We start from the raw sequence: 18,544 nt of genomic DNA on the forward strand, positions 1-18,544 counted from the left end.
TATTTTTTATTCATTCGTATAAAATATTCATTCATTTCAAAAAAGGTTGTGCAACACGAACATATGGTCAGTACCTTTCAAAGTGCCTATAACAGCATGTGCAAAATAGAATCTCAAAGATCCAGAACACCGTGTTTTCCAGATATTCAAGTAAATAGAAGTGGGCTTTGGATCTTTTCTCATTACACTGTGATAGGCTTTCATTTCAAAACCCATCCCTTATTTTGTCTTAAAGTGCCGATGGTCATTAAATCCACTTTTATAAGAGTGGGGTTATAAATACAAGACCCCTGTGATTGTTTCTTTTTGGGGGAGCTACAATTGACTGTGGATGAGGCACAAAGTACACACAAGAAGACAGTACGTTTAATCTTTTTGGAAACAGCAGGGCTGTTCCATCATGTCTCTTTTCAGGACAGTCCAGTACATTCTGATCTGCAGGAGGACATCTGCTCTCATGGAATTGCTGCCTGTGTGTGTGGGAGTGTGTGTGTGTGGATCTGGATTACAGTCAATGCAGCAATGTGTGTATCTTGGCACACAAACAGTGATATGTCTCGCATAGATTGTGTGTCGGTCAGACTCTGGCGAGGTTGTGCAGTCTACACATCCACTGGGTAGTGTATCTGTGCATTGTGCTGGCATCTGTGGGGGCAGCAGGCCTGAAGCAGCACCTTGCGGATGTCTTTGTTCCTCAGACTGTAGAGGATGGGGTTCAGCAGGGAGCTGCCGGCGGCTGGCACCAACATGACATAGGTGTACAGAGGGGAGCTGGAGGCGTCTCCCAGCAGCCCCCAGAGGGAGAAAGGCATCCAGCAGCCCACAAACACACTGAGCACCAGGATCAGCCGGGAGAAGCCCCGCCCACTGCTGTGATGGCTTGCATATGAGTGGTTGGCTGTCTGGAAGTGCCTCTGGGTGGCGATGGCGTGGGCGTGCCGCCTGGCCACGCGGCAGATCCCGACGTACAGCTGCAGGGTGACCATGACAACCACCAGGAAGCCCCCACACAGCAGCGACAGGTATGTCCGCGTCAGGGGTCGAGCCACAGAGCAGGAGTCCGGCTCCCCGAGGCAGTGCCAGCCCATCGCAGGCCCCGCTCCGATCACACAGGCGCCCAGCCACACCAGCAGCAGGAGGCCCGCGGCTCTGCGGCGGGATTGTCCCGATCCGTAGGTGAGGGCGTGGCTAAGAGACAGGTACCGGTCCAGGGCCACGCCCATCAGGCTGCAGAGCGAGGCGGTCAGCGACGTCACCAGCAGTCCCGAGGTCAACAGCTCTGACCAATCACTGGGCTCCACACAGAAAACGAAGAGGAACTGGAGGACGAGGGCGACGCCCGCCAGGAGGTCTGCCAGCCCCAGGCTGATCAGCAGCAGGAACACGGGGGCGCGCAGGGACGGCGTGGCCAGGATCGTGGTGACGACGATGGCGTTCTCGGTGGCGATGAGAGTTCCGGAAACACACAGGGCCACGCCCCACACCGTGAGGGGCGGCACCTCGTATGAAGACGGGCCATCCAGCTGGTCCAAGGGGAGGAAGGGGTCAGCACCTGAGGACTCATCCCAGCCCAGGTCAGAGGCGTTCAGGATCATGGCTGGTCACACAAACGCAACCTAACAGAGACAGGAGAGGAGAAACATGTCTGACATTAGCTCGGATGGGTCATTACTGGGTCTCCATCAGATGTGGACCAGAGGATGTGACGCCACAGGAGGCCGGATGTGTCAGAGAAGAGGAGAACTGAATGAGATGATGAAGTACTCAAGATCTCATAGCATGAAGTGGTGTTTGTAATTGTCAGGCCTACTCCTCATTTGTGGTATTGCATTATTGCAGTTATTTCTATCAGACAAAGGAATTAATAAAGATATTGATTAAGATTGTGAGTATTTGGAATAGATACACAGAACAGTCTACAATCTCGACATATGGACAGGCCTCTTAGATTTGCAGCCTAACTCATTTCGTAAGGTCTCAGCCTTACGTAAAGTATCTAGGTCGTGATTTGGTATTGTACAAATACATTTTAATCGAACCAATCTATAGCCTAAACCAATATTGTTCAAAATAGTTTAGTTCAAAAGAAAGAATGATTAAAAAGATTAAGTGCAGGAAAAAAATAAAAAAATAAATATGCACTATAGAAATATGAGGTAATACAAATTTGGACAATGGAATTCAAAGGAAAATACTAGAAATTGCACCTCTTGTGGTTTCTTTAGGCCTTAAATATGTTCTTACATGACCACATAGGGTCTAGTTTTTTTTAGACAGGAGCATGCCTGTCTTTAACTGTCAGTGACGTCACCATACTGTATGGAGTCGTGCGGGAAGTCATGCAAAGTTAATCAATATGTCTGCCGAGTGGTAGCATTAAGGCACCTATGCTTTACGGGATTCAACACACAGCTTCTGTTAAGCACGTCACAGTCAATGTCGGGATCCGGCTGCCTCCTGCATCCAGACATTGTAAGAGTCTGTAAACATAACTCCCAGATGAATCTGAGGAGCTACAGCCTGAGATTCACGAATAGACACAGTGTAAGCCTGGTACAGATTCTACATTTACTGCTGCTTATCTGCTGCACAGTTAATGAGAACACCATTAGGGCTACTTGAGGAATTTGCCTGTAACAAGGTTAAGATGCCTGAGCTCTGTGGCATGTCCTCATCATGTTCTTCACCGGGATACATTTCAAGATGTGCTGCACACAGAGTGACAGTGATATGTAGAATGCTATTTTGAGATGATTTTGATTTGCTCATGAGGAGATTCTTTCTTCCATCCTCCTCCCCCTCCGGCTTGAGGAGGTTCAGCCCACCTCATGCATGGTGCGGAGGACCCTCTTGTATAACAGCTACAATTGCGGGGTTCACAGCACCACAGAGGATGTCACCAACACACGTTCATGCACACAGGAACACGCTCGCACCGCACAAAACCAATATGCATGTTGGATTATTCATTTTACCTTATTTATGCGTTATTGCTTTAGAGATGTTCTCTTATAAGATCCAATCCAAAAGATGGAGATGAGGGGATGCTGATGTCTGCTATTGTGCTGCTCGGCACCGGTTTAAATAGAAGGACAGTCCCCGTGCTTGTGCCGCGCTCCGTCTCTCGCATCCCTTGTTCTCCTGGTTCGTCAGTCCCTCCGGAGCGCCTATGGGAGGCAGAATGGTTGCTCTTGCGCGCGGACTCCTCCAGAAGAGCAGCTGTCTGACGTCAGCGACCGGGAAGCTCGACCAATCAGGGGGCCGGAGCTGAGGATGCAGGAGGATGGGGTGGGTTGGGGTGTAAATGGAGTAATTTCATTCAGAAAAATGCGGCATCTCTGGCGCCCCTCCCACTGCGGCTCACTCCTGCTCGTTGTTTTAGGTATTAAATGACCAATAGACAGCCCCCCCCCCCCCACACACACACACATACACACACCTCACACACACACACATCTTCTTCCAGCACAAATACACTCACACACTCATTTTCACAATACGACCCGGGGGCCTGGTTAGGTGGTTGAAAGGGTGAGTCGTGTGGTTGATGCCGGGCACAGGCCCTGCGCTGTCCACGGTGCTGAAACGCATCTGTATGATTCATAGGGAGATGAGGAGCGATTCGTTTTCCCACTCGTTGCTTTTATGCACATTCAAAGCAAACATTTAAAGAAGAAGGGAAAAAACAAAAAAATACAACAGTAGAGAGGCTTAGCATTTTGACATTGTGCTGGTTTTGTTGTACTTTATCTTTTATCAGGGTTTTTTAATTAAATAATTTTTTTATTTAACTTGTGTTATGTAAAGCTGATATCTCTAACCCTTAGAATTGTTTTTGTCAGTATTATATTGATTTATCAAGCATTGCTGTTTTCTTGTTTTACCTTTTTTATCTTTATCAGGAAATTGTATCCAATAATTTCTAAACCTCATCAGTTAGGTCTTCTTTTACTCTTAAGCAATACTTTCCATCAAATATGTTTCCTTTGATATAACAGCATCAAAATAATCACTGGTTTAATGAACACTTAATTTAGTAATTTAAGTAATCGCCCCACAATGGTTGAGTAATCTAATGGTAGAGTCTGAACAATGTGTGTGTTGATGTGAGTCGAGTACACAGATCTTATTTGATTTGATTATTGCCTTACATAATAATCTATCCTGTATTTCATCTGATTAATCTTGCAACATCAGTTGAGAGAGACAGGAGCCCCCTCCGTGCCCTAACATAACACCGGCAGGGGGGATTCGTGGCTTCCCCGGTTTGATGGGGGAGCGTGGGCGCTGCATGCGGGAGCGAGTGCTGGACGTGGCCGCGCATTTCAATGCGTGAAAAGAGGGAAAGTCGTCCTGCTCGAGCCATATTAGGAAACGCTTCCGTCTGGTAAGCCCCCCTACGTCACAAGGAGAGGATGTGAAGTGCAGCACTTTACACAGTGGAGCTGTTTTATCGTATCATGACTAATAAAAGGATAAAATCGAGAAGAAAATTATAAAATTAGAGGGATGTTGTGAGGATGTGTTGACCATTATATTCTATTATGTAATTCAACTGGACTCTTATCTGTCATTCAGTAACATCATATATTCTGTGCATGTATTTGTATTAATACCAACCAGTCGTCTATTCGCCCCTGGCTCTAAAATTCAGCATTATCTCTTCCTTTCTCGCCGGTGCATCGACTATGTTGGAGGAGCATCAGTGGGAGGAAATCGTGTTCGACGGGACTGCGAAATTTCCCTCTGTTTATTTTATTTTTGTGTCTTTTTCATCCTTTTACATCACGCCGACACACCAGGTCCCCCGTGGAGCCGCGCAGCTCTCACCCAGACAATGTGTGAGAACACAGCTCGACACGTGGGCGCGCATACATGATCGGTGTGATCTCTGGAGGCTCGTGATGCCGATGGAACTATCTGCGTTTATATACTGCGGTCAGGCCAGCCGACACTCGCATGTCTGTGGTGAAATCAGCCAATACAGAAATCCTACTGCATTCATATACTGACACTTATGGTAAACGCATCCAATCCGCATACATTGGCCTTTTGGGGACGGCAATGGTGTGCTCGCAGTTAGAGGAAGAACACATGTGAAACTACGTCCGCTTTTCAAAACAAACTGTTGACATGGAGGCTATACAAAATGCATAATTGGACACAAAATTCTTGGATTAAATTCACAAGAAGTATATATTGTCTTACCTGTGTCATTTTTATGAATAGCATTTTGACAATATCAATTATGAGATTTTACAAAAATAAAAAAGACAATTTGGGCTTCAATTAGGTAATTTGAGTGGATGATAGACGTCTACTACTGTATTACTGAGTAAAGGACAAGTACTGTACAAAGTCACATGGGTTCTGACCAACTCTGCGTCCCACACCAAGGAGAGCTGTTTGGATCACTCATCACATTGATAATGTTGATAAACTGCCTTAATCAAACCAATTGTACAGTTGATACCAGTTAAAATGAACATAGTTAGAGTCAAGTGACAACTTGATTCTTGCTGCTTCTAGTCTCTAAACAGTGAGACTTGTGACTGTTAAAAATACAGCAACCCAGTGTCATGTTGTGTGCTCAGAGTGTTCACAAGTTTAATTGTAAGTGATAGAGGGCTGGAAAGAGGGACATCTCTTCTTTTTTTAAAGAAAACATAAAAAATGCAGATAAACGTAATATGTCGTGTAACAGAAATACATTTGTAGTAATGGTAACAGTGTCTTTCAGGGTCGGTCTGTGAGTCACTCCAGGACTTTGGACCTAAAATACCTCAACAACCATTGGAGCAATAGCCATATAACTTACTACAAATGTCATTGGTTCCTGAGGGGACAAATCGTAAAAACGCGGATTGCCTGACATTCTTTATACCCTTTATAAGTTGTTTCGAGCACCAGGTTGTGATGCAAAATCCTTGAACAAACACTCACATGTGTGTAGGTGTGTGTGCATGCACTGCCTCCTGAGGTGAGCAGGTGTCAGTCCGTCCTGACTGGTGTGTGTTTCAGGGGAGTTGAGGTGGGCCAGTTGGTTGCCAGGGAACCAAGTTTGGGTGTCGCTCATGTTACACAGATCTCTGTGTCTCCGGTTGTGTTCTCTGTCTCTCTGTGTGTCCTGGACAGGAACCGTCTCTCCACTCGCAACTATCGGATGCTGTCTTGAGGACTTATCAAAGACATCTTTATTGAAAACATCTTTGTAGACACTCTAATCGCCTACGTGTCCCAGCTGTCCTCTGTGGCTGTCAGGATGCAGCAGTTGCTATTGAAGGTCCTGTGTTCCACACTGCTGCTTCTAGCTGGGGTGCCCTATGTGTACTCACAGTCAGGTAAGGGGAGCATCCACATTTTACAATACCCTTAATTTATGATTGTTATCTTGTGAGAAACCTGTTGGTGGCTTCCTATCTTTTGTATCTTTCCTCAACTCCACCAGAGCCCGATTCAAGTTTTTACACCATCCTGTCTCTCCTCTAAGTTACTGAGAACGTGTGAGAGGTGAATGAGAATCTGAAATCCTTACTTTAGCACGACTCCTGGTTTTTCCCACTCAGTTTTTTGTCTATTCTGACACCGTCTAGACTGTCCCAACAGTTTTCTTGCAGAAGTTATGGTTTTAACATTTCTTTCTCTACTGGGAGATAATCGTGTATCGGCCAATCACTTGGCAATGACTGACATTTCCAATTGACTGCCAGTTATTCCTCCTCCTCAGATTGTTCCCAAGCGGAGTCATGTGACTTGTGCGTTGGAGCCTCCATGCTCAACCTGACAGGCTGCGTCTGGAGGCTTTGTCCAGATGGTGACACAAACACACGCACACACACACAAACACACACACATACACACACACGCACATATGCACACACACACACACGCACAACGACCTGTGACCTCTGATAGTAATTAGTAATTCAATCATCACGGCTACTGTAACATGAGCTTCACCAGTTTGTACAAGATGACTGAATTATTTAGTATGCTGGGAATGCATGCATGACACACACACAAACTAAAATGCCTGTACTTTCTGTCTCAGGTAATGACACGGGGGTGTGTCTGACTGATGAGGGCGACTCAGCAGACACCTCAATGAACTGCAGCTGGACCAGAGTGTCTGAGCTGTGCACAGGTATCAAACAGCTCCCCCTGACACTGACACACATCACAGATCATCTCCCTGCATCATCTCTAACCCTCGTCTTGTTTGCACGTTCCATTTCCCAGCTGTAGAGGAGGTGGCCGAGGGAGGAGGCGAAGGTGACTCAGGTAAATCATATCCGCCGCACTCCAGCATCCCCTCCCTCCCCCTTTCCTGCCTTCTGCGTCAGACCTTTATTCCCAGAAGGAGCAGAGTAAAATGTTCCCTGACGCCATTCATAAACTCACTCACTCCTTTCCACCAGTCAAGTGCCTTCTCAGATCCGGACACTGATTGTTCCTCACCCTCCCTTGATTTCTTGCAAAGTCCCCTATTAAACCATAAACCCATTAAATCTGCCCTCTGTCTGAAGGTGATAAACCGTCTTCAGAGTTCTCCCAGGCCAAGTTTGACATGTCCAGTTTCATCGGCGGCATCATCCTGGTGCTGTGCCTGCAGGCGGGCGGCTTCTTCGCCATGCGTTTCTTCAAATCCAAAGAGCAGAGCAACTATGACCCCATGTGAGTACGTGCATGCAGGTGCCAGACGGCAGAGCATTCAACTATGTGAGTGTAAATCTCTGTGTGCAGTGAGTGTGTCGGTTCAGCAGCAGCCTCCGGTGGCAGGAGTGACCCATAGCACCCAATAGAATAGATGAATCACATTCAACATCTCTAAATGTAGCTTGATTTTCCCCACTAACCTCCTCCGTTCATATCAAATTATGTCTGTCTTCACACAGAGAGCAGCCGCAGTGAAGTCAGGACGTGTGAAGGACGAGCTGATGAGTGTGCAGGACGTCAGAGCTGTGACTCATCGACTTGTGACTCCGGGATATTTTCTCTCTCTCCTCCTCAGCTCCTGTCATTTTCGGTGTGGTCCCCATGTGTACCCCTGGGGGGATGGGTGTGTTTATAAGAGTCTAATTTGTTCCTCGAATTGCCGCGTTGTGTAACGAGTGTGTGCATGTGTTCACTGTGTATAGCACCGCATTTCCACTTCAGGGACATTTTGGCTGCAAGTAGTCGTAAAGTAAGACAAATGGGAAACAAATGGGCTCTGATTGTTTCAGCAAATTAGCTTTGCAATCGCAACCCGACATTAATCTTCACAGAAACTAATTTAACAAGTTAAGAGTTTGTCCTCTTACAAAACACAGCTTCATCACATGTTTCAACTGTGTAAACATTACGGTGCAGTAATGGGAAAGGGTGACATGTAGTCAGGAGGTCAGACAAGGTTATCAGAGGCATTTTTAACCTTTCCCAAAATGAGATTGTGGAACTCAATTTAGTCGATAAGTACTAGTCGTGTTTTTCTGAAACCAAAAGTTAAAATATATGCATCTTAGTTTTCTATGTATTAACTTGTAGTGAATGAAATGTTTTGTCTGGGGACTTTTAGGAGACATGAGGATGAAAGGTTTACACTTTCCAACCTAACATCTAGGAGGTAGTCCTTCAAATTTGAAAAGCTCAGATCTGACATTAGTACTCCACTACTTTTGATTTGTGTGTGTTTTTGAATTGTCAAGAGCTTTTTTGTAAGTTCAGTTTTGATTGCTCTGATTGACATACCAGCTCCAACCTTTTCATAACAGATCACAGAGATATGATGGGACACTGTTTACTTGTGTAAATAGTGATTAGTTTGTGGATATGTTTGGATTTTTTTGTGATGCCTTGAGAATGAAAAAATAAATGAGAATGAAAAACACATCTCTCAGTGTGTTTTTGTCTTATCTCTTTTCTGGGATGCCATTGAAGAGTTGGTAACAGAGTTTGTACAGTGCATTATGTGTTGACTGCGTATTTGCCTGCACCAGCAGAGCGAGTGAATTGATTTGACTGCAAACTGGGTGCGACCACAGACATGTGCGGATAAGGCCGGCCTATCCATGGATATGTCAGTGTGGTTCGCAGCGTGTAGTGGGAACACAGCGATGGCGGAGGCCTTCAGGGGAGCAGCAGGATGGCCGGCTGGATGCACCGCTCGCTGTCAGAGCCAGAACCCGCAGGCTTGAAAAGGCCCACACAAAAAAAAGCCTCCTAACTGGGCAGACTGTGGCTTCCGTCCAAGTCTGTTGACAAAAGACAGTCTTTTTTCCTCCACTCGGACCCCCCGCCCCCCCCACACACACAAAAACAAGAACAAACACATTTCCAGTGTGAGAAAGGAAAGTCCAAACCCCCACCCCTCCCCCTACACACACATAACCACACTCTAAATTGTTTGCTGCTGGCTATCTCCCACTTTAAATCCAGCAGAAAGCTCTGTTTGTATGTGTAAGTCTCTCTGTGCCTCTGTGTGTGTGTGTGTGTGTGTGTGTGTGTGTGTGTGTGTGTGCGCGTGTGTTTGTGTGTGTGTGTACAGAGGACTAGGTGCAGCAGTAGCCTCGGTGTGTGAGGCCAAGTGTGTGTTTAGCAGGTGTGGACGGCCATAAGCAGGAAAATGACATCCCACTTCCACCCTGCAGTTGGTGGGGAAACATCCGTGTGTGTGTGTGTTTGTGTACTTGTACTTATATCTTTATACAGTAAGTGATACCCGTTTTGAGACCAGGCTTTGAGTGAGGACACTTTGACCCATCCTCACTTTTTCCAAGGTCTGTTTGAGGGTTGAGGCTTGGTTTTAGGTTTAGAAGCAGGGTGAAGGTAAGGGTTGGGCAGGAAGTTGAGATGGTTATGGTTATGGATCAGATGTGAATTGTGGTGACGTTAATGGTAGGGATAAGGTTTTGGTGAGGCTGTCCACAATGACTGGAAGTCAATGCAAAGTCCTCACAAAGAGAGTTGAACAAAACCCTTGTGCGAATAGCAGGTTGTTTTATATGGTTGTTATTTAATTATATGAAACACACACACACGCACACACACACAAACACACGTGCACACGTACACGGACTCACTGACTCTAGAGGGCGTGTTCTCTCCGTTTACTCTGCACACGGACCCAGACACACTCACACACACACACACGTCCACGGCACTCAGGACAACTTTTCACCCAACTTTTTCCCACATGGAACCAGCAGAAGCTGTCAAGTAAGGTAACAGAGTTTAGTCTGGGTTAAGTGGGAGTGTGTGTGTGCGTGTGAATGTGAATGTTTGTGACAGAGTGTGTTTCCTTAGGAGAGAAAGTGGCGACAGGTGTCCTCTCTCTCGCGGTGCTCATGATGAGGGAAGTCTTACTCGGGACTATTTTCTCTATCCACACTTCCTGTTAATAATACTAATGATAACAATACTGATAATAATGATACTACTACTAACGATACTACTACTAATAACGGTAATAACAATTATGACCAGACACTTCATCTTTCAGAAATGTTACACAAAGTAATACTGTCTTCTTAGCCTGTGTAAACAAGATCAGTAACTTGTTGCGTACATTCTGTGCAAATAGGACTCTGCTGTAAGAACTTTGTCAGACTATTTGAAAAAATGTCACACCGGCTTGCACTTTGTCTTCTTCTCTGCACTGCAATATATTTCCTGTGTTGGTTTAGGTGTCAGGTTATTAGATCTGAGGTGCACCAGTGTATAATATCCTGTTTGCTTAGCTTCAAACCGCTTGACAGGAGATTCGCTCTGCGCATGCGTTTACCACTCAAACGTAACCAGCCTCCAGGCAGTGGAGAAACCTTCAAACATTCAAACAGGTAATAATATATGTATGTAGTGTAGGACGTAAGTTTGTTCTATAGTATAACACTTTTAAACATGTTCTCAGTATCAGTCCTGGACATGAGTGTAAAGTGATTCTATCTTGGATCCTATGGTTTTCAGGGATGTTACAACAGTATAGACAAAGCAAGCAGTTCCCAGAGACTCTGAGCTGAGGATGGTGGTGGTTCAGCCCATTTTGGTGTAGTCACCCAGGTTCTGTTTGCCTGGTGTGACCACTTAAACTGAGTCAGGTCATATCGCATTGCGTATCCCATCCAATCCTATCGTATCTGTCACGTCGCATTGTGTTGTATTTAATCATATCATATCATATCGGACTGAATCTTGTACAGTATCTCATCCAGGGGTGTTGCAACAGTTTAGGCAAAGCAGGTAGTGGCCCAAGGCTCCAAGCTGAGGGGAGTTTGTTTCAGTGTAGGGTCAAAGAAGTTCCTATTGCCTGGGACACCCAACGTCCCTTGAAATGGTGCTGATCGTATAGTACAGTACCTTATCCTATACTATCCTACTGTTCTTGTTGTGTCGTGTTGTATTGCGCTATATCGATTAAAATCCTGTACAATTGTGTCCTGCCACATCTTGTTGTGTCGTGCTGTATAGTATTGCATTGTATTGCATCGTAATGTATAAAGTATATAAAATATACAACATGCAGCCTTCTATATTTTGTATTCTGCACCGAATGGATGACAGAGCTGATATGTTGTTAATGAAAAAGTTATAATTAAAACTTGTTATCACAGCTTTCTGTGATGTTAGTTGTCAGTCTACATTAGAGAGTGTTTAGTGCAGGAAGGGGATGAAAGTCACAACAGTGGACGGGAATAGCCTGCGTGGACCAGCATGTGTCCTCGCCTGCTGAGCTCCCAGAGCCACAGGAGGACACTCGATTTCAAAGTGTGTTGTATCCTCAAAGGGCACAGTGGTTACCGGCCTGGGGCTCAGTGTCCCTCTGAGGGGTCTTGAGAGAGTTAGAAGACAAAAGATGTGTATTTTTGTCTGACATTTTCTTTTTTCTAAATGTCTTATAATTTCTTTCGGGAAAACTAAAACCTGAAGGCCTTAAGATTTATGGAATGATAATGAGAAGGGCAGAAAATCGCTCCTCGGTGTCACTACTCACAACTCACTGACACATGTAACATCACAACTGCGCTTCAGTGTAGAGCACCACCAATATACTGTCTTCTCTCAGGGATGGAGGGGGAGCCGGCTGATTCTTCTCTCGACCTGAGCCACCTGACGGACCAGGAGCAGTCACTGGTCCTGCAGGTCTTACAACGGGACGTGGAGCTGCGTCATCGCGAAGAAGGACGAGTAAGGTCAGGAGGTGATTGTTTATCTTTTCAGGGGCCACTTCAGTCATGAACTCAGTGCAGAAAGGTTACAACTTGATGGGGAAGTACAAATAGCATACATTTTGATATTAGGCACTAACAAACTATCTTTAGCTTCCACAACAGCTGTGGGGGATGAAAGTACTTCTTTAACACTATATTCCCTCATCTGGTGATTTGAGGAGGAGGATAAAGATCGTTAGAGATGTAAAATGGGCCTTTCCAGTTCAATTGGTTGATTTCATACTCATCGAATGATTCATAACCCTTAAATGTACCATTGAAAAGGCTTTGTTTGAAGGTGACCTTGTAAAATGGGATAAATCAAAGTGAAGTAAGAGAGCATGATGGGATGTTTTGAGAATTACACATCTAAAGAAACATCTGTAATTTCTTATCTGTAATTTGTCACCTCCATGATGTTCTTACTCAGGACATGACTGTTGACATGATACTGTACTTTAGAAACCTGTTTAGGAGACGTGTCTTAACATCTCAGCCACTTGATGAGGAACCATCCGGACTCTAGACTCTAGAATCTAGATTTATCACTATGCTGCTTCTCCATGCTGTCGTCAATAATGGAAAATGGTTGTGACAGTGTCATTTCTACTCTGATTGTTTTGTTTGTCTAACTGCACACTGCAGTGGAGGATGCCACAGTGTCCTCAATCCCATCATAACCATATATTTGTATTGAAACTCGCCACGGTGGCACAGCTCAACATACTGTTAACTAGTGGCCTATTTTTTTTATCATAAACAAATTGATCACTTTTTCCTATCGATATATCAATGAATTGTTGATCTGTAGAACATCAGAATGGATCAGGAATGCAGAGAGAACCTGACACTTGAGACGCGAAAACCTAAGAAGTTTAGACACTTTCAGTTAACCTTCTGGTGTCAGTTTTACAGTCCGGGTGATGAATGTATCAAAAGGTCAACAACGTCTAATGCCATGTTGTTCCAGTAAATGCAGCCACGGCCTGTCAAAGTATCCGTTTGTTGTGACATGCTGACTGACGTTTGTAGGCAGGAGGTTGTGTTTGTTTGCTCTGTTAAACGCGGCCCTGTGTCCCCTCGGCAGGATCCTCCAGCAGACAGAGACCGACCCGACTGTTCTGCGCACACAGTCGGGGGCATGGTTCAGCGAGGAGTGCAGCAGGCGCCACCGCAACCGGACGTCTGTCTGCGATCTCGTGCACGCCACCGTACGCCACAAGAAGACTAAGGGCAGAGGTCAGTTTCCGGTTAATGCAGTGCTGCTGTTACGGGCGTGTGAGGCGGTTTGTCGGAAGTCGCAGGGATTTCCCAAATGATGGGTCTGTGGTTGTTGCCATGGTTACAGATGTGCCCCTGAGCGGACTGTTTAATGGAGATGCAACATCACGAATCAACGACGCCTCCCCTGATGCAGAGAGAAGACTGCAGGACGACAAGGAAGAGCATGGAGGGTCGGTGATGACAGAGGAACATCACAAAGCTTGTTCTGAGACTCAGGTGAAACTGAATTTCCCTTGATCTTATTTGTGTTCTCAGGAGTCTAGGAAAAGCTAGGACACAAAGCCCTCTACCACAGGTCTGTGTGTGCAATGATATTTCTATTTTCCCTGCTTGGATCTTTTCCCTATACCATCATCTAAATATGAATAAATCATCTTCAATTCCAGGGTCTCAAGCTAAGAAATAGTTCCTTGTCATCTAAAGGTATGAAAGCTTCTATCGAACAGACTCTGTACTTACATAACTGTCTCATTGTACTTATATTAACCGATCACTCTGTTCACAGACAGTGAAAGGAGAAGTGCAGACCACTCAGAGGAACCAGAGGTGATTAGAACACATCCACTTTCACAGATTATCGTGACAAATAAATAGATAGACAGTTTTGAACTGGCCAGTTATTCCCCTTTCTATTCTGATACACCAAGATGTATTAGAGTCTTTAAAGGACACGACATGAGGGCGTCATCTGATGGATGATAAGCAGTGACGTTGTATCCTAGAATCGTGTGTGTGTGTCTGTGTTAAGGATGACTTTGACTGCCACAACGGGGACACAGACTCTCTGAGCAGCAATCCGACAGAGCCAGCCTCTCTGAGAACAAGCAGCTCCACCAGCAGCCTTCAATCAGGCTACACTGTAAGCGGGCACGTATGCAGGCACAAACACATACACACACACACGCACACACACACACACACTCACACTTGAGTAATTTGCCATCCAGTCACGTAAGATGACTCAGCTATGACGCAGGCTTTGTCAGCGTGTCTGTGTGTGTGTGTGTGTGTGTTGCAGCTCAGTGGGAGCATGATGAGTCTGTTCAGCTCGGGAGATTTCGGGACGGTGGAGGTGAGGGGCCGTATCCAGTTCTCATTGGTTTACGAGACGAAGAAGGAGGAGCTCCATGTGAAAGTTTTCCGCTGCGAGGACATCGCTTCCGGGCGCAACAACCGCTCTGACCCGTAAGTGACAGCGCATGCATATACGTGGATATGCATATCGCAGTGGCAACTTTGCAGTCACCATCAGTCATATAATGTGTGTGTGTGTGTTTCACAGATATGTTAAAACCTATCTCTTACCGGACAAGTCGAGCCACAGTAAGAAGAAAACTTCAGTGAAGAAGAAGACACTCAACCCGATCTATGATCAGACACTCCGAGTGAGACCCTCTCTCATTTCCATGTTACATAAAGTCGCAGCCTCCATCAGCTGTTGGTCGTCCATCAGCTGTTGGTCGTCCAGCAGCTGTTTGTCCCTCAGCTCTGCTCCACCTGTCCTGTCCAACAACATGCATTACTGCCACTTGAAAGGAGATACCCTTCCAACAAATGATCAGATTTAGAGTCAATTTCTCGTAGCTTTTTAACTGTTGATAGGTCGCAGAATACTTTGACCTGCCCTTCCATACTGTTAAGTATCTATCTGAATCCAACCATCTGATTTCAGTATAAAGTGAGGATTGGGGAGCTGCGGAGTCGGACCCTGAACCTGTCGGTGTGGCATGCCGAGGCCCTCGGGAGGAACTTGTTCCTGGGTGAGGTGGAGGTGGCTCTGGATCTCTGGGACTGGACCTGCACACAGCCACTATGGCAGGACCTGCAGCCTCGGGTAGGGACCATAAACTATAAATGAGTCGCATGCAAATACACACCCATGTAGTCACCTAAGCTAGCATGTTTGATTTAATGCTCCCGGACTAATATTTACCAAAAGAAATATGGTGCCTGCGTGTACATCTGCTTGTTTGTCGGTGTAGCAGCACTTTGGGCAGCTTTGTCAAAGATGAGGAATACAAGGAGGAGCCTCTCGTGTCTGGGAGAGCTGAAGGGAGAGGAAGACACGCTGTGAATATAAACTAAGGTTTTATGTAACCCTAATCTTTTACTGCTTCCACCCTTCTTTCTGTGTGCCCTCCTTTTCCTCCTTGGTCTTTTCCTCTTCCTCTGGCATTTCTCTCCTGTCATCACAGGTTAATTTGAATCTAGACTCCATCAGCAGCCGCGGGACCATCATGCTCTCTATTAAGTTCATCCCAGACAAATCCGAGGGTGAGCAGGACGCATACATCATGGATGCACAATATGTCTTAATATCACCTTAATATCGCAATCATGTCAGTAGGATGTGTTTTCTCTTTGTGTGTGTGTGTGTGTGTTTTGTGTGTGCGTGTGTGTGTGTAAAGGTCATGGTCTTCCCCTGACAGGAGAACTGTACCTCTGGATCCGGGAGGCTCAAGGCCTCCTGACCAACAAAGGAAGCGGTATCGACTCATACGTTAGAAGGTGTGTCAGCTTGAATGTGACCATATTTTAAACGACTCTCAGGATATACCATGGCCATGATCTTTTCAAAATAAAAACCAAAATTTTATTTAAAAATATTACTTAATGTTAAAGATAATGTGCTCTTTATTGAACTGTGTGTTATTGACCCCAAAAAAATACACAAAAATCCTAAAACAAATGGTCATTCTGTCTTGTATTATGGTAAAACACTGACCGCCAATGCATTTCTCATCCTCATTTTTAAACCCACAATTTACAAACTCAAATAACCTGTTTGTTTCACAATTCAACACCATTCTTAATCGTGTCGTCTTTTAAAATCCCACAAGCTACATACTCCCGGATGCGAGCAGACAAAGTGGTCAGAAGACGCGTGTGGTGAAGAACTCCATCAGCCCCACTTACAACCACACCATGGTGTACGATGGCTTCCACTCCAGCGACCTGAGAGAGGCCTGCGCCGAGCTGATGGTCTGGCAGCGCGAAGGGTTAAAGAGGCTCGTCTTGGGAGGGATTCGTCTGAGCTGTGGAAACGGTGAGAGTCTCTACGCTGTTCCTTTTAACACTTTTAATCATATTGTCATCGAGGTTAATGGCGAAAGACAAATTCACCTTCACATCCTCACATTTGGACATGTGACGTCTTTGCTGATATACAGGGGTTTTTGTATTGAGTATAAACTGTTTGCATTTCAAACTAATAGCTGCTTTTGCTCCCATAAATTTAAAACACATCGCAAACTCTTTGCAGCTTAGTACTTTTCTAAGGAGTAGAAGCCCACATTCATTTAGAATATCATTATAAGTATAGGTTTACAAGTAGAGACGGAAACAGTTGGCATGAGAAAGCAGTAAACTTTAATTCTTTATGATCAACTTACTGAACGACTTCATCAAATCCACAGAGTTGCTTGTACTGCAGATACACAGGAGTTTCTATCAATCACCTGCATGTCTGGGTTTTTCCGGCATCATAATTATGCATCTGTGAAAAACAGGAAGGCAGACTCATTACAGAGACTCCTTCCTGTTTTTAGTGAGAATATTATAGTTAGGAAGGGAACCATCACTCTTTTCACCTGCAGGCATGTGTCGGAGTGGAAATGTTGACAGTATTATTAATCCAGTGCCTCAGTTTGCTTTGCAATCTGTTCACTTGGCATTTCAGGCATTTCAGACGGTCATGTTATCATAGAGAGGTCATTTCTAGGTCTTTTTTTCTCAGTGGGACATGCACAGTTCACAGTTAAATAGTAATTGAAAGTCATATTCTGCTCCAGTTTCATTATCTGTATCTGTCATTATGTCACAAACATAAATATTTGCAACGCTTCCTGCAGCTGTTTCAGAGTAAGAGCAGCATTTCCGTTGACTTGTTTTAACGAGGTTTTTATTCTTATTTCAGGACGGAAAGATCCTCAGCTTTATATTTATATTTAGTCTCCTGGCATTTAGTACATTCCCATTAGAGTGCATACCCTACCTTTATTCGAGTTTATAACGAATGAGGCGTTGTTTTTGTTTTGAACGGCAGGTCAGAGTTATGGCGAGGACGTGAGCTGGATGGACTCCACTGAACAGGAGGTCACCGTGTGGACGTCCATGATTGAAAACCCAAACCACTGGATTGACGCAGCGCTACCAATCAGGACTAACCTCGCCCACCGGTCTGAGTGACTCAGTGACGCACACTGACGCACAACACACACATTGACAGGCAAAAAACGGTCGGTCTGAAAGAACTCTCAGCACAAAAGCACATTTAACCTCTTTTTCACAATGATACACACACACTTGGTTATTTCTACACACACATGGAGACAGTAGCGGTGCATTACTGTGACTTAATGGCGTAGATCAGAAATACCCAAACCGTCCTCGTTTCAAATGTCTTATTTGTATATTTTTTCCCTATTTGACAAAAGGGCATTTGTAATAGTGTTCTGATTTACTGACTTATATTATATTAAGGTGAAATTGTGTTTAGAAAATGTTTTAATGTTTAGAATTGAATTACCACATGCTAATTTACTATTATTGTTAGATATTTATTTCTAGTCTTATCTCAACCTTTTCAATCACTCTCGAATACCTTTGTGTCAAATGGCACTAATAGCACTAATCCCTGATCTCTTCCACCACGAGGAACTGTGAGGATTCATATGTTTAGGTGTCATCACTGTAACTGGATGTGATGGAAAAATCTATTAGCTTTTACTTTTAATGGAGTTGCTGACTACCACCTTGTGGTCAGACCTTGTAGGTATTCTCTTTAATTCCTTAAGCAAATTAGAGAGACAAAAAGGTCAAAAACACAGAAAGAGAAGACAATTTCATGTAATTTGGCCATTCTTTGTTTCCATCTTCCACTTCACTCATCAAAAGAAAGCAGAGGATCATTAGTGCACCATTTATCGTAAGAGCCGGAACTCCTGTCCCGCAGAGGGTGTTAATTGATTTCTAAATAAAGTATTTCTAATGCTAAATGTGTTTGTGTCTTGTAAGTCATGAATCTATTTTAATGTAAGGTCACATCAGAGTTTCTTAGGATTTGTCTGGCTCCA

The 18,544-nt window shown here is 44.7% G+C and overlaps 3 protein-coding genes across 6 annotated transcripts; 2 read left to right on the top strand and 1 right to left on the bottom strand.

The window, feature by feature from the left end:
- Positions 1-7: 7 nt before the first annotated feature.
- Positions 8-3,132, bottom strand: gpr3 (G protein-coupled receptor 3). The gene is made up of 2 exons (XM_062410158.1): positions 2,976-3,132; positions 8-1,616 (listed from the first exon to the last, which is right to left on the bottom strand). The coding sequence occupies exon 2, from the start codon at positions 1,593-1,595 to the stop codon at positions 603-605; it is 993 nt and encodes a 330-aa protein (XP_062266142.1). The 5' UTR covers positions 1,596-1,616; positions 2,976-3,132; the 3' UTR covers positions 8-602.
- A 3,501-nt stretch (positions 3,133-6,633) lies between these two features.
- cd164l2 (CD164 sialomucin-like 2) lies at positions 6,634-8,869 on the top strand. The gene is made up of 5 exons (XM_062410341.1): positions 6,634-6,814; positions 7,052-7,144; positions 7,240-7,281; positions 7,527-7,674; positions 7,896-8,869. Exons 1-5 carry the CDS (start codon positions 6,772-6,774, stop codon positions 7,909-7,911), a joined length of 342 nt encoding a protein of 113 aa, XP_062266325.1. The 5' UTR covers positions 6,634-6,771; the 3' UTR covers positions 7,912-8,869.
- Positions 8,870-10,106: 1,237 nt separating this feature from the next.
- sytl1 (synaptotagmin-like 1) lies at positions 10,107-18,466 on the top strand. 4 transcript variants are annotated; one of them, XM_062409984.1, is made up of 15 exons: positions 10,107-10,202; positions 12,041-12,167; positions 13,273-13,424; positions 13,534-13,639; positions 13,725-13,764; positions 13,856-13,892; positions 13,975-14,015; positions 14,218-14,328; positions 14,488-14,654; positions 14,752-14,854; positions 15,142-15,303; positions 15,665-15,743; positions 15,878-15,977; positions 16,310-16,515; positions 17,515-18,466. In XM_062409984.1, exons 2-15 carry the CDS (start codon positions 12,043-12,045, stop codon positions 17,655-17,657), a joined length of 1,572 nt encoding a protein of 523 aa, XP_062265968.1. In that variant the 5' UTR covers positions 10,107-10,202; positions 12,041-12,042; the 3' UTR covers positions 17,658-18,466. The 4 variants fall into 4 exon arrangements, with proteins under 4 accessions (XP_062265968.1, XP_062265965.1, XP_062265966.1 ...); XM_062409981.1 differs by lacking the exon at positions 13,725-13,764 and having other exon boundaries at positions 13,534-13,685; XM_062409982.1 differs by lacking the exon at positions 13,725-13,764 and having other exon boundaries at positions 10,107-10,197; positions 13,534-13,685.
- Positions 18,467-18,544: the final 78 nt, after the last annotated feature.

This window comes from Platichthys flesus, chromosome 17, assembly GCF_949316205.1.
Source record: "Platichthys flesus chromosome 17, fPlaFle2.1, whole genome shotgun sequence".
NCBI lineage: Eukaryota > Metazoa > Chordata > Actinopteri > Pleuronectiformes > Pleuronectidae > Platichthys > Platichthys flesus.

Excerpts from the sequence above, each read along its gene's own strand:
- gpr3 (XM_062410158.1), bottom strand. The coding sequence starts at position 1,595 with ATGATCCTGAACGCCTCTGACCTGGGCTGGGATGAGTCCTCAGGTGCT.
- cd164l2 (XM_062410341.1), top strand. The coding sequence starts at position 6,772 with ATGCTCAACCTGACAGGCTGCGTCTGGAGGCTTTGTCCAGATG. Across the intron at positions 6,815-7,051 it reads CTGGAGGCTTTGTCCAGATG|GTAATGACACGGGGGTGTGT; the intron begins GTGACACAAACA and ends TTTCTGTCTCAG. Across the intron at positions 7,282-7,526 it reads AGGAGGCGAAGGTGACTCAG|GTGATAAACCGTCTTCAGAG; the intron begins GTAAATCATATC and ends CTCTGTCTGAAG.
- sytl1 (XM_062409981.1), top strand. The coding sequence starts at position 12,043 with ATGGAGGGGGAGCCGGCTGATTCTTCTCTCGACCTGAGCCACCTGACG. Across the intron at positions 14,655-14,751 it reads CGCAACAACCGCTCTGACCC|ATATGTTAAAACCTATCTCT; the intron begins GTAAGTGACAGC and ends TGTGTTTCACAG. Across the intron at positions 15,744-15,877 it reads CATCCCAGACAAATCCGAGG|GTCATGGTCTTCCCCTGACA; the intron begins GTGAGCAGGACG and ends GTGTGTGTAAAG.